This window comes from Amphibalanus amphitrite, unplaced genomic scaffold (assembly GCF_019059575.1).
Source record: "Amphibalanus amphitrite isolate SeventyFive unplaced genomic scaffold, NRLGWU_Aamphi_draft 001610F_arrow, whole genome shotgun sequence".
In the NCBI taxonomy this organism is placed as follows: domain Eukaryota; kingdom Metazoa; phylum Arthropoda; class Thecostraca; order Balanomorpha; family Balanidae; genus Amphibalanus; species Amphibalanus amphitrite.
The window spans coordinates 57,882-84,802 of record NW_024883103.1 but is presented as its reverse complement, the minus strand read 5'-3'; the positions used below and the strand labels follow the sequence as shown (position 1 = coordinate 84,802).

The 26,921-nt window shown below is 47.7% G+C and overlaps 1 protein-coding gene and 1 long non-coding RNA gene across 5 annotated transcripts; both read right to left on the bottom strand.

Moving 5' to 3' along the window:
* Window positions 1–896: 896 nt before the first annotated feature.
* Window positions 897–26,920, bottom strand: LOC122374134 (ankyrin-1-like). Of its 4 annotated transcripts, none has more exons than XM_043352715.1 (9): window positions 26,711–26,920; window positions 7,625–7,840; window positions 7,112–7,309; window positions 6,757–6,921; window positions 6,289–6,523; window positions 4,322–4,435; window positions 2,392–2,631; window positions 1,822–2,006; window positions 897–1,466 (listed from the first exon to the last, which is right to left on the bottom strand). In XM_043352715.1, exons 1-9 carry the CDS (start codon window positions 26,825–26,827, stop codon window positions 1,236–1,238), a joined length of 1,701 nt encoding a protein of 566 aa, XP_043208650.1. In that variant the 5' UTR covers window positions 26,828–26,920; the 3' UTR covers window positions 897–1,235. The 4 variants fall into 4 exon arrangements, with proteins under 4 accessions (XP_043208650.1, XP_043208651.1, XP_043208652.1 ...); XM_043352716.1 differs by lacking the exon at window positions 26,711–26,920 and adding an exon at window positions 26,598–26,642; XM_043352717.1 differs by lacking the exons at window positions 897–1,466; window positions 1,822–2,006; window positions 2,392–2,631; ... (4 more) ...; window positions 7,625–7,840; window positions 26,711–26,920 and adding exons at window positions 19,738–20,800; window positions 21,143–21,981; window positions 26,598–26,627.
* LOC122374139 lies at window positions 12,047–14,754 on the bottom strand. The gene is made up of 2 exons (XR_006255163.1): window positions 14,549–14,754; window positions 12,047–12,443 (listed from the first exon to the last, which is right to left on the bottom strand). It is a non-coding gene; the product is annotated as an uncharacterized LOC122374139 (long non-coding RNA).
* Window position 26,921: the final 1 nt, after the last annotated feature.

Sequence of the window (26,921 nt, the reverse complement as noted above, 5' to 3'; positions counted from 1 at the left end):
ATAATTTCTACGCTGGTCAATCGGAAGCCACTGGCGGATCCCGAAAGGCGCTTTTGGACGCTGCGGGGGATACCCCCAAACAAGTTTCTCAAAATTGTTAAGAAAAGTCGTCGGATTTCGATTCCTTACGCACTGCTGTGCCGTTTAAAACAAACTTTCCTAATAATAAATGTATAGTTTTCGTTCTTTTCTCAAAAACCGCAAACTTTCGTCGATTTCGGGCGCTGCGAGGTGGGGTGAGGGGTGGGGGCATTTGCCCCCCCCCCCCGGATCCACCAGTGTCGGAAGCAGGTCTCGGTAAACGGATGGCATATTTGCGTACATTAATACCACTAGCATATTACTGCGAGAGCTCTATATACCCAATTATGGTAGTCGATGCCCGGCGAGACCCCATGCGGACGCGGCTGGGGCCGTGAAAGCCCAGCACGGGTGAGGCCGTGTCGGGACATTTTTTTGGCACTAATGGTGGATAAAAGGAAGTGCAAGTAATTACAATGAATCCAAATCCACTCGTCTCCGGAAAGCACCAGAGATGCGTTCAGCAGATAGCACGAGCCCCATTCACCCATTTGCAATATAGCCTGATCCGCTAACCATACTGCCAACAAATGTGTCCGAAAATGCTTTCGCCTGATACCGATTTTCTAGGCTGCCATATCCTCATTTCTTGCCACTTGTCAGGATCACAAGGCATGAATACGGCATATTTTCGGCCTCTGTACAGCTGGTGTCACTTGAAATCGCTCATTAACTCCGCCTGGGAAAGTGAGCCAGTGCCGCGTCACAGGCCGGCGGCGAGCGGCCCGTGTGAAATGAGCCCCACAGACGCGATGTGGGACAGGAGGCCACACCGCCCACCCAGCGAACGGTCCGCGACCAGCACACACCGCAGCCTAGAAATCGACTCTGTATTCCATGATACACGCCTCACATATGGCAGTATGGAATGAGCATGGTACACGGGTGAAACACGAGGAATGCGGGCGCACATGAGACAACAATCAGGTACAATATAAATAACGAGGTATACGAACGCCGACGCAGAAAATGACCGCTCACGACACCCTTAGTGAAATACTGATGTAACAAAATTGCACGGGACAACTGTAGCGCTGGTGAACTGTAAAACAGCACATCTCGGTGGGGCGTCCGTGAGCCGATCCGGTGCCGGCTGACGGGCGGCGCGTCACGTCTCGGGCTGTCGGTCATTTTCTCCGCCGGCCGGCGCCGGGTCAGCGCGCCGCCGCCTCGGCGGCCGCCAGCAGCTGGCGACACCGCTCCACCTCGGCCTCGCGCTCGCGGCACACCTGTCGCGCCCGGTCGGCCTCGCGCTCGGCGGCCGCCAGCCGCGCGCGCAGCGACGCCGCGTCTCCGGCCGAAGACGACGACACCACGGGGGCGGGCACTGAGGACTCGGGGCTGGCGCCGAGCCGCTCTGCCGCCGCCGGGCTCAGCACACCCACCTGTTGGCAGGCGGCCACAGGTCAGATGACACGCAGGCGGCCACAGGGTCAGACGGCACGCCTCCACGACACGGACAATACAGACACATTAGCATATAGGTGTCTCTACTCTCTACCACCGTAATATACCGCACTGCCACGCGCTATGATATGATATGAACTATATGTGGAATGCTACCAAAGAACCCCGATTCGTAACAGATGATCACCAGACCTTGCTCAACACCAACGCTATATTCCAATCGACAAAAGTACATTCCATATCGCATCACAACCCTAGCTTTTAGCTACCAGAGGTCGAAGTCTAGCGCCCTCTTTGTGCCGCCATCCGGCACACACAAGGAGTCGTCCTTACCGGTAGGCGGCTGGCCGGCTGCTCGGTCAGCCCATTGGTGCCGCCCGCCGCCGCGCCGACAGGCACAAACTTGAGCCGCTTGGCGGCGCTGGCCGGGTCGGGCGGCTTGCCGCCGGTCGAGAAGGGCAGCTTCAGCTGGAGCGGCGCCGCCTTGCCGGCCACGGTGGCAGACTTGCCGCGGCCGCCTGCCGGGGTGTGCGGGGTGACTGTCAGTGTCGGACGCCGCCGGTTAGTTGCCACGGGCGCTACGGCCGGGATTCACCCGCAGAGCGTGACCCAATAATGACAGACATTATTCAGTTCCATCTGGCGCGGTGCAGCTAACGGCTCAGCGGCGGAAGCAGTGATGGATGAGCCAAATGGCAGCGCTGCCTGCAATGACAGCCCATTTGTTGCACACAGGTGCCGGTGAAAGTGAGAAATCGAAGGAGATGCATATTAGTGGCCGCACACTGACATGATTTCCCGAGCGCACCGTTAGAAACTGTGATCCCCATCGCGAACGGCGCATCTGTCGGCGGCCGGTGAGAAAGGCCCCGCGGTCCGACGCACACACACATACACACGCACCTGTCAGCTGCGCGAACTGCTCCGGCGTCAGCTTGATGATCTTGGAGACCTTGCCGCGCGGTTTGCCGGCGCCTAGCGGCGGCGCGGCCGGGGCGGGGGCGGGGGCGGGGGCGGGGGCGGCCGAGGTGGTGACCGGCGCCGCCGTCCGCCCGCTGCCGCCGCCGCCGCCCACTTTGCTGTCGGTGGAAGACCCAGCCGGCGTCTTCGGTTTACTGAGACCGAGCGCCAGCGCGCCGGCCGCTGCGGGGAGGGGACACACACCGGTCAGACGGCGGTCACACATGCCAGGTACAAGGGCCACGCGGCACGCACCGGTCAGATACAGGGCCAAACACAGTCGGAAATAACCTGACGAAGAAAGGGTTACACTCACAGCAGAACATCTTCCACAGGTGCTTCGGTGAATGACGCGTGCCCGATAAGAATGACACAAGCTTGACGACAAAAATATTATAAAAGTTCAAGTCCAAATAATAAATAACACGTAACCTAAAAGTACTTACTTTGGCGAGCTTGCAAGCATCTAATCACTAGCGCCTAGTTGAGTTCATATATAGCTGAATGGCGTTGTACCGTTGTCGCGTCGAACTGCACTTCCGCGCCATGAAAGAGCCAGCGAATCGCTAGGTGCCGGTAGGCGGCGGACGAAAGCTGCTGCACCCACGACACGCTTTAGCTCTAAGCGCTGGGCAGGCCAAATGAGCCAAATTTTAGTAACTCCACGCTGCCGTGACCACTCTGGTCATGAAAACTTCAAGCTATGAATGTTCTAAATAAAAATTTAACGCCCTTACCGTTTGCTGGCGGAGTGAATCCGACATCAAACCGGTTCGGTACCTCAGTTGGTAAATCGGGGGACTTCCGGCGACGAGTAGTCGGGCCCGACTCATTCCGGCGTTATATACAAGGTAAGCCTTTAAGCTTTCATTTATCCAGGAAACAGATATAATTCGATCGGGAAAATTGAGATCACGGCTCACAGATGCAGCTGTTTGACGTGGGCTTCATCGATTCATTCATTCAAAATATACGAGCTGAATAACAAAGCTTCTTCCTATTGTGTACCTACATGCAGACCTTGCCTTACGCCGGCCTATGTAGTCATAACATTCCAGATACCTAGAAATTGACCGTACCTAAGTTTGCAGCACCACTCGATAAAAGCCATCAGCACTGCAGTTTCTGTCACGTGACTTTTCCCGGATGCCAACTTCAGGCATCCGCCGCCCACTGCCAGTGTTCTACAGGTCACGTGACATAGCCTCATCAGCGGCCCGAAGAGGCCATAAATAGAGTGGCGGCGATCTCTCGTCGGTGTGACTTTCGTCGGCCGTCGACTCGGCGGTCCATAAAGTGTCCGTGTTCGCAGCGTTAGCGGGCTGTGGCCGAGGCCCGCCCGCCGCTCACCGGCCGGCCGCCGGTCACAGCCGACCAGCTGTGCTGCCCAGCCCGCCTTTCTCCGGCCCTCAGTCGGTCCGTGCCTACGACCCCATTTCTTCCAATTCAGAAATACTTTCTTTAGATAATCCAGTGGTGACCTTGATGAGTGATGGCCTTGAAATACAATGACTACGCTAACGATAGCCACGACAAACGTTTTAAGATGAAGGGCTACCTATCGTAAAACTCGAGACACACACACACAAAAAAAAAAAAATAACTGCACCTAAAAGCAGACCTGATGTGACAAAGGACTGACAATTAGAAACAAAAACGCTTCCACTATTTAATAATCCCTCATACAACCGTCAGCTCACCGTTGCCTGACGTTTCGAGGCACTATTCACCCAACACGGACAGGAAGATCCCTCCGCCGGGCTGCTCATTTGCAGCGTTAGCGGGCTGCGAGATGGTCATCCCGCTGGACCACGGGGACCCACTCCCAGTTCCCCCGCACAGACACCTCCCGTCCCTCCCCGCACACACTCACCGGTGAGCGAGATGGTCTTCCCCGCGGCCAGTGCCGCCGGCAGCGTGCTCGTGTCCTCCACGGGCAGCATGGTGATGCCGTGCGAGGCGAGCAGTCGCAGCGCCTCGCGCTTCCCTGCGGCACAGCGGCGCGGCGCCGGCGTCAGTGGTGACGGAGACGGGCGCGCGGGGCGGGACTGCGCTTAGCGGTAACGTGGCCGGATGGGCAGCACATGACTGGAGATGTAGGGTTAATGCAAATTAGAAACAGAGCAATGTCGAGTTTAACGTTGGACAGCAATGCCATGGTAAAAAAGCGTAGAAAAGGTATATCGCAGCGATAATTGTTTTCTAGTGAGGCTAGCACGGCGGAACTCTCTCAACCCGTTCAAACGAGCACCTATCTCTGACGTAAGAGTAACCTGTGACGATCGGACATTCGCTATTCCGTCGGTCGCATCCTACGCTGCGTTTACTGTGTGTGACTTATCAAGCACGCGTCATCCAACGCACACCTACATAAGGACGAAACATGACGAAACAAAAGAAGCGTCAGCAGCCTCAGTAAATACTTTGCAAACGAACTGAACTAAACCAACCAAAACACACGACAACAAGTCACTCTGATATTGTAAGCACACTCCGTAGCGTGCCTGCATCGCCCCAGACAGCGTTTAATGCACATCGCATGCGTCTCTTCAGTGTCGCCACGCATGCCGGCAGTGCGCCTCTAGAAACTAGAGCGAATCTCATAATCGACGTGAACACGCCATACGACAAGTCGACAGACTATCGCTAGTGGGGCGCCGACTGCGGGTTCCTCGCCGCGACCGGGGCGCCACCGTGCCAGGCAGTGCGGACTGAGCGGTGGGTGCCGCCGCCGGCGCCGGCCGGGTGGGGGTACGGGCGCGCCGCGCCGCCCCGAGTACCTGTCAGTCGCGCCGCGGAGGCCGCCTCGGCCACCGTGGCCAGCGTGGACATGCCGTCAGCTGCAACAGGCGACGGGCCGCTGACGCACGCCGGCGACACAGAGACAGCGCCCCCGCCCGCCCACACCGGCCATGCAGGGTGCGTGTTAGTGGGCGACGCCAGGACTCGGGCACCAAGGTGGGCGCCGCGTACCGCCAGCCAGCCGGCAATGCAAACTGAACGACACTCTCTCAGCCATATACGGTGCTTACTGTAAAGCGAGATTTAAATAAGAAAATGTCACTTTGAAGGAGCTGTTACTTATTTGGCTTTATTTAGGTAACTGCCGTTAAAACCGAGAAGCGCAACTGTATTCGCGTTACATGGTACCCGAAATGACACTAAATCGAGGTCGCAAGAAAACTGATACCGACAGATCGCGCTCTTAGACCAAGAAACTATCCTGTGACCGACCTCGTACCATCAGGGCTCGCCATGCTATACCAAATCACTACTAAATCGATAATGTACGGCATTGACCGCCTTTGAAATAGTCGAATGCTAGGATGGCGACGACTAGCTATTACAGCGCGAATAATATTAACTTAACATAGCACAGCACTGGCATTCAAAGTCACAAGCATATACCAAACATACGCATGATAATGAAAAGCTTATATCAAATCTACGCTTGAAAGACATCGGCCACGTTACCACAGCAAGTGAATAATGCTCCCCAGGCAGGCCAAGCGGGCTGGTTTACACAATATGTGCACTCAGTGCAGTCATTCAGCGCCACCTAGTTACAGAGGTAGTGGCACCGTTACGTAGTGAGATACATGGGGTACATACAGTGAGAGGTCAAAACAGCACTGAGGCCGCGAGTGTAAGCTGGCGCTTTCAATGTAGTGCGTCCAATCTCTGCTTTACGCTTCCTTCTTTAGCAGACCAATCACAGCCTTATGCAGGCCTTATGTTTCACCTGTCGTACATAGCAAGTGAAACATTTCCATGTTTCCCTCCCGATCTGAGGCACCAGCCTCCCCCGATTCCCGGCCGTCTGTCCGGCGGCTGACTGACCTGCCTGGTCGGTCGGAGACAGCTCGGGCAGCTGCAGCCCCGGCGAGGTGGCCGCCGCCGGCGAGTCCGGCAGCTCCGGCGCCGGCTCGGGCGCCGGCTCGGCCGCGTCCACACACAGCGGCGCGCGCGTCAGCTCCGGCAAGATGCTGTTGACGGCGTCCTCGGTGGCCGAGGCGGTGTTCTCCACCCGCTCCGGCTGAGTCCGCGGGTTGTCCGCCCGGTACACCTCGTAATTCTGAGCACCGCGAAATGGGTGAACGCAATCAGTTAGTAGGAAAAAAAGAGACGAAAAACGACAAGAAGTCTAACAATACATCACATGTATGCATAACAGCACAAATAGACACCACGTTAAAACATCGTATACCTTCATGGGCCTCTGCATACAGACTTCAATGACTCATTTAATCACTGCAAATGTAGTAGCACCATGACAAGGTGCACAAGAACTGGCCTGCCTGAACATACCTCCAACATTTCCATGATTCCCGGATGCCCATTGTCACAGGCAATATCTCTGGGGGTCTTGTCGAATTTGTTCTTGACGGTTACATCCGAGCCGCATCGAAGCAGCCACTCAATGCACTCGATGTGAGCTCTCTCCACCGCCCAATGCAGAGGCGTCATGTTCAGCTGCCGGCCAGAGAAAACACATGTAGTTTTGGTTCTCAAACTTGTGAAAAAGAAACTGAACATTAAAACAAAGGAGCTAATATTTTGACATCGGATGCTCCCGCCTGAGCAAAACCATTCCCCGATTTAACTCGTCCGTCTGAGCAACTGCTGCAAGGCCATCGACCCCATCGGGCGAGCGGCCACCCACCATGTCTCTGACGTTGACGTCGGCGTGGTTCATGAGCAGCAGCTCCACGATGTTGGTGAAGCCCTCGGTGGCGGCCAGGTGCAGCGGCGTCTTATCGACCTTGGTGCGTGCGTCGCGCGAGATGCCGGCCGCCAGCAGCACCTCGGCCACCTCGTAGTGGCCGTACATGGCGGCCATGTGCAGCGGAGAGGTGCCCAGCTGTCGGCGCGGCGCCGGTCAGACGGGCAGCGGCAGCCAGCTCACCGGCTCACACTCACAGGACTCGACAGCAGCCTGATATAGCCAGTCAATGAACCTAAACCGTCGACAAATGTGACAATCAACATTATGCTCAACAACTACCAAAACAATAACATTAAGTGGCTTAAATTTATTTTGTGACTTCGTTTTGTGACTAGTCAATTTGCAGCTTACAGGCACTTCCATTACGTGATCATTTGGGAGTTTTCCACGATTTCTGTCCTGATCAAGTTTCGCCCTGATAGAGGTGTTTTGTAATGTGACAGCACATACCCAGTCGGTGGTGAAGGGCGCTCCCTGCTTTATGAGCTCCTTGATGCGGTCCACCTTGCCATCAGCGGCCTGCTGCAGCAGCTCGCGCCCAAACTCCTGCAGGCTGTTCTGCGTAAGCGGCTGCAGTGGCCGCTGGCTGGCATTGCCGGACGCTACGGCCACCGCCGCTTTGATTAGCGCTAGCTCGCTGACCGTTAGCTGCGTGCCCGCCTGCGCCTGCCGCCAAAAACAGCCTCATTAGTTCAACCTGAAGCAAAAATGACTTCAATGACAATTTCAGCTTCAAATTTGAAGCTAATTTACAAATTGGTTAAATTCTGTCAATAGCTTTTAGCCAGGGATGCGGAGCCGTGGAAATTTCAGACGGCTCCGGCTCCGGGAAAAAAAATCGGCTCCGGCTCCGGGTGAAATGTCATGGCGGCTACGGCTCCGGCTCCGAGTAAAATGGTACGCCTCCGGCGGTTTCGGCTCCGGCTCCGGCTCCGACTCAGTACATCCCCATATGCGATCAATTAAATGCAGGTGGCCAAAACAATGGCCATCACCTGATGACCGGTCCTCAGGTTCTGGGGCTGCAGTAGATGTGGGGAGGGAGGAGCAGACAGGAGGTTGATTACATACTGAAAAAATTGTACTGTACGTACACCGGGGATCCGTATTCAGCTTTTTTCATTCACGTGATGGCCCATAACGTACCACATGTTTTACTGCCTTGGACTGTCAAACCAAATTAGGTCAATTAACTTTTTTTCCTCTTAAAAAAAGCCCGAGTCGCCCCCTTCTTTGACGGCTCCGGCTCCGGCTCCGCACCCCTGCTTTTAGCATAAAACCTTTGATGTCTAAGCAAAATGAAAAGCACCAGCATATTAAGCATGTCAATTCCCTGTGTTGCAGCACCCTTGCATGCTTGCACCAAACAAATAAAAACTAGATCACATATTAGTGTAAGCTGAGGTAGTAGGAACCTGAAACATAAAAACAATAAAGCACAAAAATATCAACATTCTACCTACTTCAATTTGAACTTTTCCCACAGGTTCAACATTACAAGGTTATGAGTGACCTCTAGATGACATGTTAAAAACTGGAACAAGTTTTATGCCCAGCAATATAACAGCTTCTAAGCAAATCAAAACTCTGGGCTGGAGAGCAGCAAACATACATTTAAATTTAATATTGTGTTTCTTTAGATATGGTGACTTGACCAGTGGTCTACCGTCTATGGCCACTGAAGCTGGAAATGTTTAGGAAATATGTATAAAAAATGATGCTTCAACCAACCATGGCAATTTGATGGTTTGGTTTGTGCCACCTATACAAAATAATAGATTGAAACAGCAATCAACATCCCTAGTTAAAATTGATGTGAAAATGATCAATAGCATGTCAAAAATTGTATTGCTTCTTTATGTGAGATGATGTTTTTCGTACTCCAGCGTAGATGGGTAGCCATACGGCTTCCACGGTTGACAGTGATGACATCAGTAATCTTTTGCAAGCTCATTAAAGATTTGGGCTATACGGGGATTCGAACCCCGGACCTTTGGATTAGCGCTCCAATGCTCTACCTCTGAGCTATATCCCGCGCGGGGCTGGGGGGGGGGGTAAATTTTACCCCCCCCCCCTGATACAGATACAGATATATTCGAGCCAGATCCACACAATGGAGTGGCTTTTCACAAGCTCACGTCATACGATGGGGACATCATGGGGAGGGGGGAGTATATCGAGCACACATCCACGCATTCACAAATCACAGTACGTATGCTCAACATAGACACACATAATCTAAGCATCTTGTTCAGGCATTGCTCGCAGCACCTTCATAGCGTTAGCTCTGAAAGATGCCACCATTGGGTCAACTTTGAGCTGGTTGAGTCGTGCCACTCCCCTGTAGCACAGCCGCCGTCGGCCTGCCTCCGTCCGAATGGACGGGAGCGTGAGCAAACTGGCGCGCCTTGTGTCGTGCTGGTGGCGATTGCTCGCCTGGCGCCCTAGGGTGCTGCTCAGGCGCTCAGGCTGGGAAGATACGATAGCTCGCTGTACAGCGCACACGGTGTGGTAGTCAATTAGTCGCTTGGCAGATAACCATTTCAATTCGCGCATTGCAGATGCCACACTGTCGCGACGCCGCTTGTTCGACACGACCCGGGAACAGAAGTTCAGTACTTTTTGGAGCCGCCGAAGTTGCGTCTCTCCGCACGATCCGTAGACGGACGAACAGTATCGCAATAGGGCAATTCCATGACAGATCACCTAGGCATGTTCACCATGACCTCTCCGATTTTGCTCAAATTTGGCATGCAAGTTGACCTATGGGCACTACTACGTCCCAGTGAATTTTTAGTCTCTAGGTCACAGGGGTCATGAGATATGGATCATGCAAATTTTAGGGTTTCCCGGAATATTGAAATATAAAGTATTTTTTATCTCTGCAACGGTTCACCGTATCAAAAAAAGTTATATATGTAATAATAAGCGCACAGGCTGGTGCGTCTAGCAAAAATATGAACGAAAACTCAGGGTCATTTTTTGACCTTGTGACCTTGTGACCTTTTCTTGACCCCGTGACCTTTCAAATTTGTCCTATTTTAAAAATTCTGATTTTTTCTATCAGAGATGTCTTATCCATGCTCTTAATAGTGGTATGTGATTTGGTTGGTATATCGGACCCGTTGACCTCAAACTGAGGTCAACAATGTGGTCATGACCTGACATGAAAATGACATCTGCCGAGAACGTCATGAATCATAGGCAATATGGGTGTCATATGAAAGCTAACTTCACGGAGAATACATTGGTGGTGTTTTTGAGTAGGTATGGGCCGGGTCAAGGTCACATTAGGTCAGTGACCTAACACAGCATTGTGTTCTTTGAATGTGGCTTATTTTATTTGTTTGGTAAGTCCAGTGATCAGCATACAATAAAAAGGAAACAAAACGTCATAAAACGTCTTTTTTATTCAAAAAGCAGAGATAAAATGCACACATACCCATATAAACACACTCGCAAAAACACACATTCATACACCTTGTTCGAGGAAGTTCTTTCAAACAAACCACAGTGACACACGCGCTGTGAAGAACGAGTCTCAGAAGACTCGGACAGCTTGAAGGCTGCTATGGTATTGGAGTCGAGCAGTACAAAGCGGTGAAACGTCCTGGTACCCTTCACCATGCGGGCACTTGTGAAGTGTTCTTTCATTTTTGTCTTCGTTTCTGCTATTTGCGTTGCGGGAGCTGACGCGGGAGCTGAAGCGGCATTTCAGGCAGTGGTTATTCCCCACATTTGAAATGATTGCCCAAGACTAAAAAATACACTACTTCTCTGACGGAGCAGCGTCCCAGTACAAGAACAAATACAATTTTGCAAATATATGTCATCATGCCGAGGATTTCAGTGTTCAATGTGAGTGGATTTTTTGCCACCTCGCATGGCAAAAGCGCATGCGATGGTATTGGTAATACCATGGATTACCTACTACCTGGATCGGCAACTCCGCGGAATTCCCATTGTATTGCGCGACCGCCCGAAAGTGCTGCCACCTATCGAGCAGACTGATCCCTGCTAAGGACAGCCCGCCGCCGCCGCCCAGTCAGACAGCGGCCGATACCAGCAAAGTCCGAAAATGACCGGCAAGTTACATGGCCTGAACCAGCCGCGGCTAAGTTTGACATAGGCCAACAGTGTCGGGTTCCGGAAGAGCGGTCCAGGGCGGTTCCATAGACTATGTATCGTTTTGGAAAGAATGGTGTGGTGGGTCGTTTACCGAGCGCGACTGGCCGATTTTACCTCAGCACGTCGTATTGTTAGCTCTCATGGCCAGGCCAGGCGCCTTCTGCCAGCTGCCTGAAAATACCTTCGATCAAACGACTTTGTCTATCACTCGGGTTGCCCCTGATCAGCTTGAGCATTCCAACTCAGTCGTCGGTAGACCGCAGAGGAAATGTGCCGTCCGCCGTGAAACATCCAAATCATTGCTACAGCCATTTTGACTGACTTATAAAGATCAAGACAAATGCTGTCATATCGATTAACGAATATCTGCACCACTGACAATTTCTATCAAGAAGCATTCCAGGATTATAAGCTTACCATACACCGTTTCGTTAAAAAACTGTTTCCATATTGAACTTATATTTGCCGTCGCATGAGCGAATTGCCTACTGAGTACAGGCTGAAACCGATTCTTTCCGCAGTCAGAAATCATGTGCGAGACCGAGAGCCTATTCAAATAAACCCCGGTCGCACTCGCATCCATAACACGCACCTCCTTGCGTGCGATTGATGCTATTGCAACTTAATGGATTTGAATAGGTTCTCGTGTGCGATTTCCTGAATGTGGAAATAGTCTGTCACGGCCTGAAGTTCAGAATTTAACACAGGTTCAATGACAACTAAGGTGAACGATGACACACAATGTATACAATGCATATTATTGCATAGACTGATAGGTAGGTTTCGAGAAACGACGTGCCACATGCCTACTAAACGGTGTCGTAGCACCAAGCTGGCTTCCAATTCACACCTACCACCAGAGTATATCGGGAATAAATGCAAACACGATGCACACGAACGCATTATCCGCTCAATGGGTATGCCCGTAGTGGGTATGTTAGTCAGTTACAAACGCTGTGATACCTTAAACATTTTCGGCCGAGCCAGTTCACAGTTCACACCCCGGCTGCCTGCTGCCGTCACGTCACACGTGTCCGCAGTGGGCGTGCACCTGCGAGTGCGTGCATCATAATTCACATCACAAATCACAGGATGCCAATTCAAGTCAGCACACCGTGGAAACTGAACCCATCTCTTTGATCTGAAACGAAGAGTGAGAGAGGGAAATTAGATACCTGAGCATACCGTAATGAAATGGAGAGTGAGGGCATTCCAAGGCAAACTGTTTCCCCACAACATCACAAAAAAGTATTTTACATTGCGATGATGTTGGCAAAAAATAAAATAAATAATACCTTGACAAGATACTCCCAAACAAAAGTACCCAAAAGCTTAACACCTTATCTGCTAGGCTTACATAGTTTAACCCTCGCACGACCAGGCCATTTCTCATAACACGAACGACCAGGGGGGGGGGTTGTTACGACCCCCCCCTGGCGTTTCGAAACGGAAGGTCGTAGAGCTTAGCGGAAAAAACCAACGGATTGCTCTCAACGAGATCTCGCGATTGGTGGTATATTTTTTGGTCCTAGGTCAACATTTGACCTACTTTTGACCGGTCAAAGGTCAAATTTTCGGAAAAATAGACTTTTTTCAACTTTCGGCGGCGATTGCGGCAAAACGGTGGGAGATATCGACTTGAAACCTTCACTATCGTGTTTCTTGATCAATTCTCTATCGTTTGGTATGTATTTCGTTTCCCTAGCTCTAAAAATGGCGCGTTGGGAGCGCCGGAAGTCGGCAAGGTCACAGTCGGCGGCAGAAATTCGAAAAATCAAAATTTAAATTTTTGAAATCTGATTGTATTTTTGGATTTGGGAGGTCCATTTGCTCCCTATAGAAGCTAATATTGCTGCATATTCCCATTGAGGTGATAAGAATTAGCAAAATAGTGGTTCGGGCGCTTTTCAAAAATAGTACCGGACGCTGTTCCTCTTGTGACGTCATAGCTCCGTGACCTGACCTGACCCGGTCAAATTTCTTATACCATATGATAGCCAATACTTGCCCCAACATGCATGGGAAGTTTCATCACGATCCATGAACCGATGTCCGTACCACCGGCAGGAAACCTCGGGCGTTGGCACTCAGTTTGTGAAAATCCGGCCGGAGGCTGTACCTCTTATGACGTCATAACTCCGTGACCTGACATGACCCGATCAATTTTTTTTCGGCAAAAGATGCGCAAAGGTTGCCCCAGAGGGTGTTGAAAATTTCAGCCCGCTACGACAAGCCGTTTAGCGTGCACTTCGAAAAAACCTCAGGGGGGGGGGGTTGATACAACCCCCCCCCCTAGGCGTTCTAGGGTTAAAATGGCTTTATCTTACTTAAATCTATCTGCTATCTACACACAGTTTGGCTAGCACTCGTTCTAAAAAGGTGATTGTTATATATCATTCAATAGAGGGAAACTCACAAACTTCTTCGTACTACTCTGGACCTTTTGGCTTTGAGAAAAGAAGGAAGCTGATGTCAGGGACCAGGGTCGGCACTCTTTTGTCATTTGTGGTTGACAATGGCACTGGCTGCCATTAGGCTTTCTTTTTACTGTCAAATGGTTCAGTTTTTCAGGCTGAGAACATGATTTATTTAAATGTGTTTTTTTTTATTCAATATCATTCAACTATTTATGAAATCAGGGCATTGGCAAGCAGGTTATAAAAATTAGCTGAAATGACATGATGCCAGTCAACTGCTCCTGAGTCCTGAAGTGTGTTGCACTCTAGTCAGCCGTTCAGAGAAATACGTAGGAAACTGATATGGGTGAGCAGTGAGTCTGAACAGTGAGCAGTTGACCAATTTATAGGTAGGTATTGGCACTACACAATATAAAACAGAAACCATTTTCAATAGTTGAACAAATATTGAGTTAAAAAATAATGGCACACTAACTGATTTTGCTAAACCAAAAACTTAACAAAAACTTAAGCAATTCACAACTAACAATGCATCATCCACCACCTATCATGCGCTGCCACGACCGAAATTGTATCACAAGCAAAACCATGGCTATATCAGCGGCATGTATAAGCTTGAGATATGATGTGTCAAACATATAACAAACATATAAAAACATAAAATTAAACATATAAATAAGTGATTAACCATTCAATTACGGAAATTATACGATTTTTAACGACATATGGCGAGAAGCAATGTGCGCCAGTATCGTCAACAGCCGCTCTTTACAGTCATATTTTAGGCCACTCAGACCCTCCAACCACAAAAAAACCTTACCAATCTTACCTTGCCATCTTCCTCCATCTTCTGAAACCTTCCAATCTGCTCCAAAGGGGCTTAACTTTTCAAAAAACAAGGCAAACGATCCTACGACGCGACGCCGACCATTGTTTTGAATAGCACCCGCTCCCCCGCGTCCTTAGCGCTCGACACCACTGCCACCTAGCGGTGGTCACAAACATCGAGGAGTTGCCGATCCAGGTACTACTTCATCCATGGTAATACTGTGAGGACCACCTTACCGATAAAATGCATTTCTTCTTCGTTTCGGCAACGCAAATAGCAGGAACGAAGACGAAAATGAAAGAGAACGGTTCACAAGTGCCCGCACGGTGAAGGGTAGGTAGTAGGTACACTCGGGGGCAGATTGATGTTCCACCACTCCCTACCCATCGGGCTCCCATGGCTCAGCACTGGCTGCTGCCAGTGGCAGCACTGGCAGCACTGGCATTGGCAGGCAGTGCTGAGGAGTGCTGAGGGCAGGCAACACTGGCAGCAGCCAGTGCTGAGCCATGGGATCGCCCGATGGGTAGGGAGTGGTGGAACATCAATCTGCCCCCGAGTGTACCAGGACGTTTCACCGCTTTGTACCGCTCGACTCCCACACCATAGCAGCCTTCAAGCTCTCCTAGTCATCTGAGACTCGTTCTTCACACCGTGTGTGTTACTGAGGTTTGTTTGAAAGATCTTCCTCGAACAAGGTGTATGTATGTGTGTGTGTTTGTGCGAGTGTGTGTATATGGGTGAATGCATTTTATCTGTGCTTTTTGAATAAAGACAGACGGTGTTTTATGACGTTTTGTTTCCTTTTTATTGTGTGCTGATCACTGAGCTTACCAAACAAATAAAATACGCCACCTTCCAAGAACACAATGCTGTGTTATGTGACCTTGACCCGGCCCACACCTACTCAAAAACACCACCAATGTATTCTCCGTGAAGTAAGCTTTCATATGACACCCATATTGCCTATGATTCTCGACGTTCTCGGCAGATGTCATTTTCATGTCAGGTCATGACCACATTGTTGACCTCAGTTTGAGTTCAACAGGTCCGATATACCAACCAAATCACATACCACTATTAAGAGCATGGATAAGACATCTCTGATAGAAAAAAATCAGAATTTTTAAAATAGGACAAATTTGAAAGGTCACGGGGTCAAGAAAAGGTCACGAGGTCAAAGGGTCAAAAAATGGCCCTGGGGTTTCGTTCACATTTTTGCTAGACGCACCAGCCTTTGCGCTTCTTATTTTATATACCGGGTGGCCCAGAAAAAAACGTTCCGAACTTTGGAGGCCTATATATCAAATCCGAGTGAAAATAACGAGCCAAAATTTTCATCAAGTTTGCGTCATTACTTTGCGCATTGGTATGCCAAATTATAACACTATATCATCATTTTCAAGCTGGCAATCTTGGGTTGAATCAAGCAAGACGTTTTTGCTTTTTTGCCGATGTCAAACGATAATGATGATTGGGTTAGACGTCCCATGCTACAAAAAAGAATAAAAATAGAGCACGTGAATGAAACCAACACGTATGTTCTTATTTTAAATATTTTTGTCTCACTTGTGTGCCAAATATTCAAATACTGAGCCAAAATGGTGCTCATGGATGCCATTCGTTTCAACACCAAATCATGTTTCGAGCAGGAGTGGCACGGTGCATGGATTACTGCTGATTACCCTCCTTTCAGTAGATCAAACAGTAAATCGACCGGATAAGGAAAACAAACTAAAGCAGACTGGTTCCTGTGCCAGAAGACCACAGAATAGCTTATGAAAAACAACATTGCCAGCAGATGACAAAAAAAAAACTGGTTGAAAAGCTACGTTTTCTCAGGAATGTCAGCTAGGAAGGCATTTGAGCCACAAGATGGTTAGAAAACTGGAAACTTCTTCCGATGCCGCTGTCACAGAGCCATCGTCGTTGCCTGAGGGACTGTGTCATCCTGAGACCCGAACCATCAATGAGACTAGCTGTCAATAGAAGTCATGGCTGTAGGCTGCGGTGCCGCGGGGTGAAAGTGACCCGTTCACTCACTTTATTTTGTAAACATCGGAGTAAAAAAGTAATTTTTACATGGCATACTTGAAACACGCAACGTTTAAAAAGTAATTTACCGAACACCATGAAAATCACACCATTTACTGAAAATGTGTGCCCAGTGTTCTAAAATTGGATTTTGGTTGGGTGTGACGATGATGACCAAAAAAATCTAGGATGAGAAAAAAACAAGTGAAAACCTATATCACTTTCGCAATAAAGGCGTAACGCTACGCTGGCTGATAATAAAAGAACATATCATTCCTGACCACCAAAACTAACCGAAAAAGACGATGCAAATAGGTAAGGATGATATACGACAGAATTATAACTTTAGCATCTGATCGCCAAGTGTTTCTAAATCCGTCCCATTTTATCCCAACCTTTGTGTTTGATTGAGACTAATGAAGTTAAGAATCACCCTTGTCTCTTATACAGCTAAGAATGAATACCTACTTCAACCAGTGAGATTTCATTTTCCTCACAAGTCAAAATGCATTGTCACAATTGAATGCTGTCCAGTGGCCATCCTTCTCCTAGCCTTAAATCAATGCCTTCCTTTCCGTTTCAGATGCAGACAGCAGATATTACCGTCAGCATCTGCTAAGTTCCTACTCATGCTTACTGGCACGGATCCAGGACGGTCCTTCTGCCTGTATATTTCTCCTAAAGAAGATCATCCGCGGACCTCCATCCTCGCGACGCCAGTCGCCATCATGCGAGCGAACTAGGTCTTTAAGAAGCAGAAGATGCAATGATTCTGTTGAAATCTGTTGTCATATCTTAAGGAGGGTGGGGGAGGGGCGGGTGAGGGAGCTCTCCCTATATGCAGGCTTTGGTACTAGTGCCATGTGGAGAAGTTTTCTTTCTTTTTTAAGCAAAGGAAGTGGGAAGGAACCTGTCGTTGCCGTTGCAAAGGGTATCATTCTGTCGTCCTGTATTATTGATTTAGTGCAGTTGACTCAGACTGTGTAATGCGTGAGGCGTGGTCATCACTGTGACACTGTCAGACATAAAATCTTAGGTAATCATGATACCCTGATGGGCAGTTTGTTGACGTAACTGATCACTATGAAACCAGAAACCGTATAACTCATGTGTTCTGGCCTCTGGGACGTTTTGCGCCTACAATATGGCAGCACCGCTTCCAAGATTACTGTATATTTGAGATAATATGCGGCAATATAAGTATGTAGTTTTCGTTCGCATCTGATCTGGTAATATTCGTACAGTGTACACAGTATAGCTTTGAGCTTTCCATTTTCAACAGATATGACAGTGGCCGGATGATACTGGAAATGGTGCCTTTGCTCTGGGCACACGGAACGGGACGCAGTATTGAGTATGCAATTGCAGTCGCACTATGCAGCATGACATACGCCGGAAATCTCCCGGCCCGAACGCCGGAACGGCCAGCGATAGTCGGTACTCATTACGCATAGTGAAAATGGAAACGGTGTCAGCGCAACTCTTCGAAAAGAACGGTGCACTACATGAGACTAGACAAAGGGTCACTGATTAGGGCACCCCAAACGGAACGATGTGCACTGCGCAGCACAATACGCAATATCGCAATAAAAAGCGTGCAACTAACCAGTAACCAGGGCATCCATATCGGAACGGAACGGGATGCAAAAAAAAAAATGATAGGATGCCACCGACCTCATGGCCGGCCACCGAAACGGAGCGGTAGCTTCGTATCATGTCACGTGATAAATGCTGAGTGAGAGAGCGTCACTGATCAGTGATCAGTGATCAGAGCACCCGCAACAGAACGGAGGGCATCAGTGATCACTGATCAGAGCAACTGCAACGGAACGGAGGGCATCGCTGATCAGGACACCCCAAGCGGAAGGGAAAGCGAGAGCACAACTGACCAGAACACCCGAAACGGAACGGGAGTGAACGGAACGCATTAGCGGCTCGCCGAATCGCGATTCCGGCCAAACATGGCCTCAAGAAATAGGTCACAGGTCAAAGGTCATTTGGGTCAGGAATAAGAGATTTTCAGAGTAGGTGTCAAATTAATTGACTCGAGGGTCCTGAAAGTTTCGTCGCGATCGGCCGCTTTTTACGCGAGTTATTCTCGAAAAAAAAACGAGGGGGTGGTTCGCTCGACCCCCCCCCCCCTATACGGGCGAGGGATAATTTATTAAAAAGCTAGGGCCTTCTTAATCCCATCTACCAGCTTCAGAACATGTATTGGGCAGATCTGGGAATACCGTATCTTAAATTTATCCCTAGATGTGTGCCAAGGTATCCTTTCATTCATCTTGGCTTTCCCTCGGCCGAACGCTTCGTGTTTAAAAACCTTTAGAAACTAATTGAAATGAATAATTGGCGGTAAGATTATTGCAAAGGCATGAGAAATTAACGTAAAATACATCATTACCGGTCTTATAACCTCATTTCGCGTATGAAACCTGCCAGAGTCCACAGAGTTTCATATTCATCCCTAGGGTGTGCCAGGGTGGCGTGTCAGTCATCTTGAACCCCAGCCCGACCCGACGCCTCGAGTTTTAAAGACATCTAAAAGCTAATAACGTAAATAATTTGTGGTGAAATTGATATAATATGATCAGAAAAGAACGCAGAATAAATTAGTATCCGTCTCAAAACATTATTTTGCCTATGAAAACAACCAGAGCCCGCGGAGTTTTAAATTCATCCCTAGGGTGTGCCCAGGGTGGCTTTTCTCATCTTGGACCTCTACCAGGCGCGACGCCTCGAGCTTTAAAGTCCTCTAGAAGCCATTGACGGACATAATTTGTGGCGAAATTAATGCGATAGGATCAGAAATAAACGCAGAATAAATTGGCATCGTCCTCAAAACATTATTTTACCTATGAACAGGGTTGGCAAGGGGTGGCAAAAACTGGTTTTTGCCAGTGGTTTTAACCGGTTTAAACCGGCTGGCAGAAACTAAGGTGGCATAAACTGGCAAAAACTGGCAAAAACTCAAGTGGCTCAAACCTGGCTGCTTTTTTAGTTAGTTCTTACTTTGGGTGTAAAACACATGTCTAGAAGCTATTTGGAAGTACTAAACATGCTGAACTTCGCCTCATAAGTTTCTTGTTGCATGTCCATGTTCCTTATTAATCATTAGCCATATTTTACATTCTCTATTCGCAGACAAACATGCTAAATTGCTTCTAAAATTGTATTATCAAGTTTGTTCCACTTTTCTGCGTTACTCACTCCACTGGAACACAAAACACAATCAGAAAAAGCATACAGGCAAATGAGCACGCCTGAAACATAATAGCAAACACTATTCAATACTTGGATTCCTCTTCGGAAATCCGGGAACAGGGCAACAGCCCAGTTTAACGAACGGTGAAATGGTTAAGTCCAACGCTCGGACTTCTGGTCTGTCTTGCACCTGGCAAGCCACTCTCACAAAACATACACAGATAACTGAAAAGCATGACTCTCAGGACTGTCAGGAATGGTATGAGCTTGACCCCGCCCCCTCAGCTCCCCTCCCCTTGGACTTCACTCGTCATCGTCCTCTGCTGCAGTTCCCTGGAGCATCCGGTAGCAGAAGACGAGCTTCTCCGCGGTTGCGTGCCCAAGACGGTTTCGCAGCTTGGTCTGGACAAGTCCAAAGCTACTGAAAGTTCTCTCTATGGACGCGGAGGACGGCGGCTTTGAGAGGAGGCTCATTGCTGCATCTCCCAGCTCCTTGCTCACCCCAGGCCTTTGGGCAGCCCCGCACCACCACTCCGTTGGAGGCAGCTGCTTCATCCCAGCCGAAAAGAAGCTGCTTGGGAAAGGTGGCAGCTGGCCATGAAACTTAGTTATCTGTGGGTGAAGGTCCTCCTTGAACTGCGCCATGGCCTCATCGAACTCCTCGGTAGTGAGATTCTGGCCCATATACCTGGGGTGGACGAGGTACGCCGCGAGGTGCAGTGACGTGACTGCCTGCGACTTCCGGCGCTCAAGTGTCGCGTGGTGCGGCGCCAGGGCTTGGTTGTCCAGCAGGTCTTGGAAAACCGCCACGGTGTCGGCGAGAGTCGCCGAATCCGACTGCAGCCGATCCACTCCTTCAGCTATGGGCTCCAGCTGGCAGACGAGATCCTGTATGCTGCGGTACAGGCCGAGGGAGTTGACACGCTGGGTGACCGTCTCGTCCATCTCAGGCTCGTGTTCGGCGCTGATGGCCACGTAAGCCTGCCGATTCCTGATGAAGCTCTTCAGCGTGTCCACCTGCCAAAGCAGTTCAGGGAGTTGTACAACATTGCCGGCGATTACTTTTATGAGCGGCTGAAGACTTTGAATTTGTTAAAATGCGTATGCATACACAAAACTGTTTAACGTTCACTATGGTTGTACTTAAATGTTAAGTTAATATACTAAATGTAAAATGAAGATATAAATTGCGAAATAAACAAATATTTTTACCGCTCCATACAAAACCTATAAATAATTGTGCATGGGATCGCTTACGCTCCAATTTAATTTGGGATTGTTCCATTGATACTTTAGCCGTTGGCGCCAGTCTGTGTCAAACCGATGAATGTATTCCAGCGGCCGTCAGCAAGTTCTTACCTGAGAATTCCATCGAGTTTCTGCGGGGAGCTGCGGTCGCACCGTGCCCTCCTTCTGCGCCAGCCAGGCTCCAGCGTTGTGATGGTTTCGGTACCACTTGTGAACCGCGACCACGTACTTCATGATGTCCGAGGGCGTCACTGCACTGCCCACCAGGTTCAGAAGATGAGAGGCGCAGCCCCAAACGGCTATTTCGGGGTGTCGTTGGTTTATTATCCTTCTCATGTTCTGCATGTTCTTGGCATTGTCCGTCACGAGACCCGTCACTTTTACGCCGTACTGCGACCGCGCTTCTTCAATAGCTTCCTCGGCCAGCAGTGCACAGTTTTCTGCGGTTTTCGGCATGTCCTCCACCCACTTCGAGTTCAAGAAAAACGTCCCACCGCCGGGCGCGTGGATCGTGTGAGCGATAACAGGCGAGTTGGACACATCGCTCCAACCGTCTTGCACCAGCGTGACCTCAGACGTCTTTGCCAAAGCCTCCCTCATTTCGGCCTTCATCTTGTCGTAGGTCTGGTCCAGCAGACGTCCCGCGATGGCCTTGCGGTTGGGAGGATCATAGCCTGGTCGCAGACTGCTCACGAGATCTTTGAAGTGAGCAGACTCGCTGGTGTTAAAACTGATGTTTTTGGAATAGAAAAACTTTGCTACCTTGAGATCCAGTTCTTCCTTGAGTCGGTCGCTCGTACGGAATGTCCAGTTGGTGATGTGCTGTTGGCGCGGCCTGGATCTAGATGTGGATCCCGACGGTCCAGGCAGGGATTGTTGATCGGACGCGATGCTTACGTCATCACTCTCGGTGTCTGTTCCGTCATTACTGGTCCTCGAACGCTTCAGGGCTGGGCAGTTATCATAGTGCATGGACAGGCGTTTGGGCCGATCAGATATCGCCCTGCCGCAGGACGGGCAGATCATGCACATCCGTCCATCCACAGACTTCTGCTCAAAAGCACTTCGTATAGAAGCGGGTGGACGACCGCCTTGCCTCCCGGTCATCTTTAAGGGTTTGCTTTGATGGAAACGAGAGTCGAGACCAATCACCAAAATATAAGCACGCCCACACAGCACACTCACGCTCCCAATATAACTACAGCATACCAATCCGTCCAAATCGTCAGAGTCCCTCAGCCACGTGTGTTTGTTTACACTCGAAAACTAGCAGAAGCAGTAGATGACAGGAAGTTTAAAAAGTAAGCAACTGTCGGTAAGTCAAGTTCTAAGAAGGACGTCGTAATAAACTCATTTTGATGAACAAAGAAAAAAGTACTAAAAATTATATTTTTAAAAGTCAAAAGTACGAAAAAAAGTTGCATACTCAAGTAAATATCGTAAATAACAATATAAGACGAACAATTGCAATAGGACTAGGAGGCAGCTCACAAGTAGGGGCATTTCTTCGTGATTGCTTCTAAATGCTACCAAATAATGAAGCTAACACGGCGCAACATTTTCATTCCTGGTGTGACATCTCGTTCCTTGCTAAACTTTGCCTCTGTTGACGCCAAGTAAGTCCATAAACATAAGCAGGAGTAAGATCAACTTATTGTTTAAAGTAATCATTTCAGATGATAGTTACACCTTGTCTACATCTTATTTACACTTAGAACTGAAGTGTAAATATAGTTTTTTCCCATTCATTTGTTCAAATGTTGCAAATGAAGTGAAAGTGAAAACTTTCACATGGAACATGGAAATCTGTCCTCACAATAGGAGAAAACGATAATTTTGCTACCAAATTATGGAAAGGACATGTAAATCATTTTAGGATTTCATAACTTATAGCACTGAAATTATCAATATAAATCTCACTTCTGCTTGAAAGCACATAGCTTTAATTGAATCCTTCGAATGTGATATGATTAGAAACATGCCTGGGGTGACATTAGGATGGTTTTTAGTTTATGCCAGTTTTTGCCACTTTTTGCCGGTTAAAACCGGTTAAAACCGGCAAATGGCAAAAACTAGTTTTTGCCGGCAAAAATGCCAACCCTGCCTATGAAACCAGCCAGAGCCCGCGGAGTTTTAAATTCATCCCTAGGGTGTGCGCAGGGTGGCTTTTCTCATCTTGGACCTCTGCCAGGCCCGACGCATCGAGCTTTAAAGTCCTCTAGAAGCCATTGACGGACATAATTTGTGGTGAAATTGATACAATAGGATCAGAAATGAATGTAGAATAAGTTGGTACCTGTCTCATACCCCTATTTTGTATATGAAAGAAGTTAGAGCCCACCAAGTTTTAAATTCATCCCTAGGGTGTGCCAGGGTGTGCCCAGCTGACTGCGGGTCCAAAGATGAAAATTTTGTAGGCGTATCCTGCGCAACTTAGTCAAAAGCGAATTGCATAGGTAGTGTTTAATTTGCGCAAGCAGCGGCTCATCCGTTTTGCGTTGGCAGCAAACCACTAATCATAGTTGTTATGAATATCCAAAAGCATTTATTCAGAACACAAACCTGGTTTTTACAAACAGTTGAGGTGATCAAGGTCATTCAACGCATATTTGTTATTAACAGCTGGAAGTGTGCAAGGTTATTTTCTTTCGTTGTCAGTCAGGGTGAGTTGTTGGGTTTGTGCCTTGATTTCGCATCTTTTTTTCATGGAAATTATGTATTATGTAGCAAACCTATAAGTTCTAACTGTCTATATGGCGCTGCTAGGTAAATCTGGTAATCTGGCTGTTAATTGTTGAGCATGAGTTGAGCATTTTTCAAAGATGAAAGAATTCCAACTTACCTGGTTTTGGGGATGAAAATATTTTGCCCATTAGGTGTGATTTTCCACCCAAAATTCCGAAAAATGGAACACTGTGTGTGCCGCATTGACTATTCGAAGTTTCAATGTTGTATCTTTATCACTTTCTGAGAAATATTGATTTGAAGTTGGGAACGTTTTTTTCTGGGCCACCCGGTATAACTTTTTTTGATCCGGTGAACCGTTGCAGAGATAAAAAATACTTTATATTTCAATGTTCCGGAAAACCTAAAAATTTGCATGACCCATATCTCATGACCCCTGTGACCTAGAGACTAAAAATTTACTGGGACGAAGAAGTGCCCATAGGTCAACTTAAATGCCAAATTTGAGCAAAATCGGAGAGGTCATGGTGAACAATTGGAAAAAATTAGGTGATTTGTCGTGGAATTGCCCAATACCGAGATCACTAGTGACTGGACGATGCACTTCAAGGCAGACCTCGGCACAACATGACGTGCATGCATCAGTGCTATGAGCATGCCAGTACATTTCTGTGTAACGCTGTCGACATGCGGCTCAAAACTCAAATGACGGTCCATCGTCACTCCGAGGTTCCTCACCGTTCTAGACTCAGTGATTGTGGTCGCAGCGAATTTTTGCAATATCTCAAAAACGGCGGCGCGCAGCGCCGCCAAACTTTCAGTACCTTTTCTTACATCAATTGGACATGTTCCCTGAAAATTTGAGCGAAATACGTTGGAAAATTTGTGAGAAATTGACGTTTTGGTGACGTCATGTTCGCCATTTTCGCCTCAAAAACGGCAAAACTTCAAACGCCGCTAACATCTTCATTTTTAAAGGAATCAAGACGTAACAAAAAGGTTATACGTAATTTTACTTTGTCTATCAAATGGCTATCTCGGTTTTTTGAAAATTTTGGATTTTGGCCCAAATTTAAAAAAACTGACTTTTTTGGGAAAACAATTATAAAATCCAAAATTTTGGGTGTGTCGAAAAAACCGGAATATATGTCAGAGAAATGGTCTATGTGCACCTACATACCAATTTTTAGAAGAATCGGTTCACAAATGTGGGAGTTATTCAAAATTTTATGACGTCACGACACAAAATTTTTGAAAAATGATTTTTTTTTGGAAGTTCTAGACCTCGTACGGAAACAAAAATAGCACCATTCGAATCGCCGTGAAAAACTGCATCAGATAGACACCTTTTTAGGCCTTAACAACCAACTTCAAAATTTGACCTCACTTGACCTGACCTTGACCTGACCTCGACCTGAAATTTATCCAGAGGTGGTCCATATCACTTATTGAGTGTGCCTATTGAATTCTATGAGTAAAATGACCCAAAAACATGTGTCGCACATGCCCTTTTCTATATTTTGTTTTTTGGTGACCTGACCTGACCTTGACCTTGACCTCTGAATGATATTGTATGCAACGAATATTGTCTTGGTAGCCTAAGAACACATTTTGGGCAATCAGTCTCAGTCCATGACTCCATTCTTCGGCAACTACGGTGCAAGGCCGATACTGTAGAAACTTGCAATTTGTACCCTTGACCTGACCTTGATCTTGACCTCAAACTTTAAATTAAGTACATGTTCTTAGTTGTTCGTGATGAGAGCTTTCGATTGGTGTTTGAATTTTCCAAATCGGACCATTAGTTCGGGAGATAACAGGGGGTAAAATTTACACCCCCCCAGCCCCGCGCGTTCGACTGGAGACCCCAGCCCCCGCGCGGGATATAGACCAAGTACTTTAACGAGCTTTCTGCCAAATTTTATGCGGAACAACACCTAAGAATATTGCTTCTTTAATTTACCAAATTATAATACTCGCCTGGACCAGGGGATGGACACATTATAAATGGGACTCAATTTCAACCTCATAGGGTTACAGTACAATTTCTAAAATTTAACCTATAAAAGTTTTAAGAAGCTGAAATAAAATCCATTTCAACAACAGTGGTAGGATTTTTTAGCCTGTCTGATCGCTGAAAGTGCACAAATAAGCAAGGCACGAATCAAACTATTGAAATAAATTCTAAAGAAAAACCAAGAATAGTATTAAATTTTCAGCTGGCCAGTGTTAAAGGCATTAAGGTTTTACATGGACTTTTCATACGAGCACTTTAAATTATTAGACAGGCTTAAAATTTTAATTATTAGACACTTTAAATTATTAGATTATTAGGGACTTCAAATTATTAGACAGGCTCAGAGAATCCTTATTTTATCAATTGTTATCATTGGCCAATGCATCCTTTAACCCATAGCAGTGACTGACATAGCAACAATGTTACATACTATTGTTTTGCATTCATTAATTTTGAAGGGCAAAAGGACCAATTAAAGTAAGTTCTCAGATATTCATGAAATTAAAATGCCATAGCCCTGAAATAAGACAAGCCGTTAGCAACCCAGCAATTACTTGAACATTTCAGAAAACTATTTGTTTAGAAGAGTAATGGCCACCATTGGTGTACGAAATACAGTTTTATTTTTTAACATAAAGCAAATGAAAATTTGGGCCTCAAGGCATAATATACAGCCTTGCTAGTTGCTTGAAGGAGTATTTTGATTTGCTATAATTTCAACCAAACTGTTATGCCATTTCTTTGATTTATCATCAAAAAATATATATTGCAAGTTAAATCATGAAAACTAGGCATTTTTTCAGTTAAAACCAATCAGTTATCCCAAAAATGAAAATTTATCATTGAACTGCGCCACTTTTGTACCATGAGCTACTGCGATGGAGGCCATCTTTGAGCCGCAAAACAAAGCGGAAGTGGCGTGCTACGAGAAAATTTAATTGTTTTATCACCTTCATGCATTTCACGAAAACTCTTACCATGCTGGCGTGCTCCTTGTACTGCACAACGAAACCGTGAATTCCAAAAAAGTTTTTGCTTCCGACTTCTTGAGAAATTCCGTTGCTAAGTCCACACAAACACACACCACACACCATCCCCAAACTGCTACTACAGCGCCATCTCTCCCCCGATTGAAAAACATAACGACAACAAAGTTTCAAGGTCAAAACGCGGGAAGAGGGGAACCCA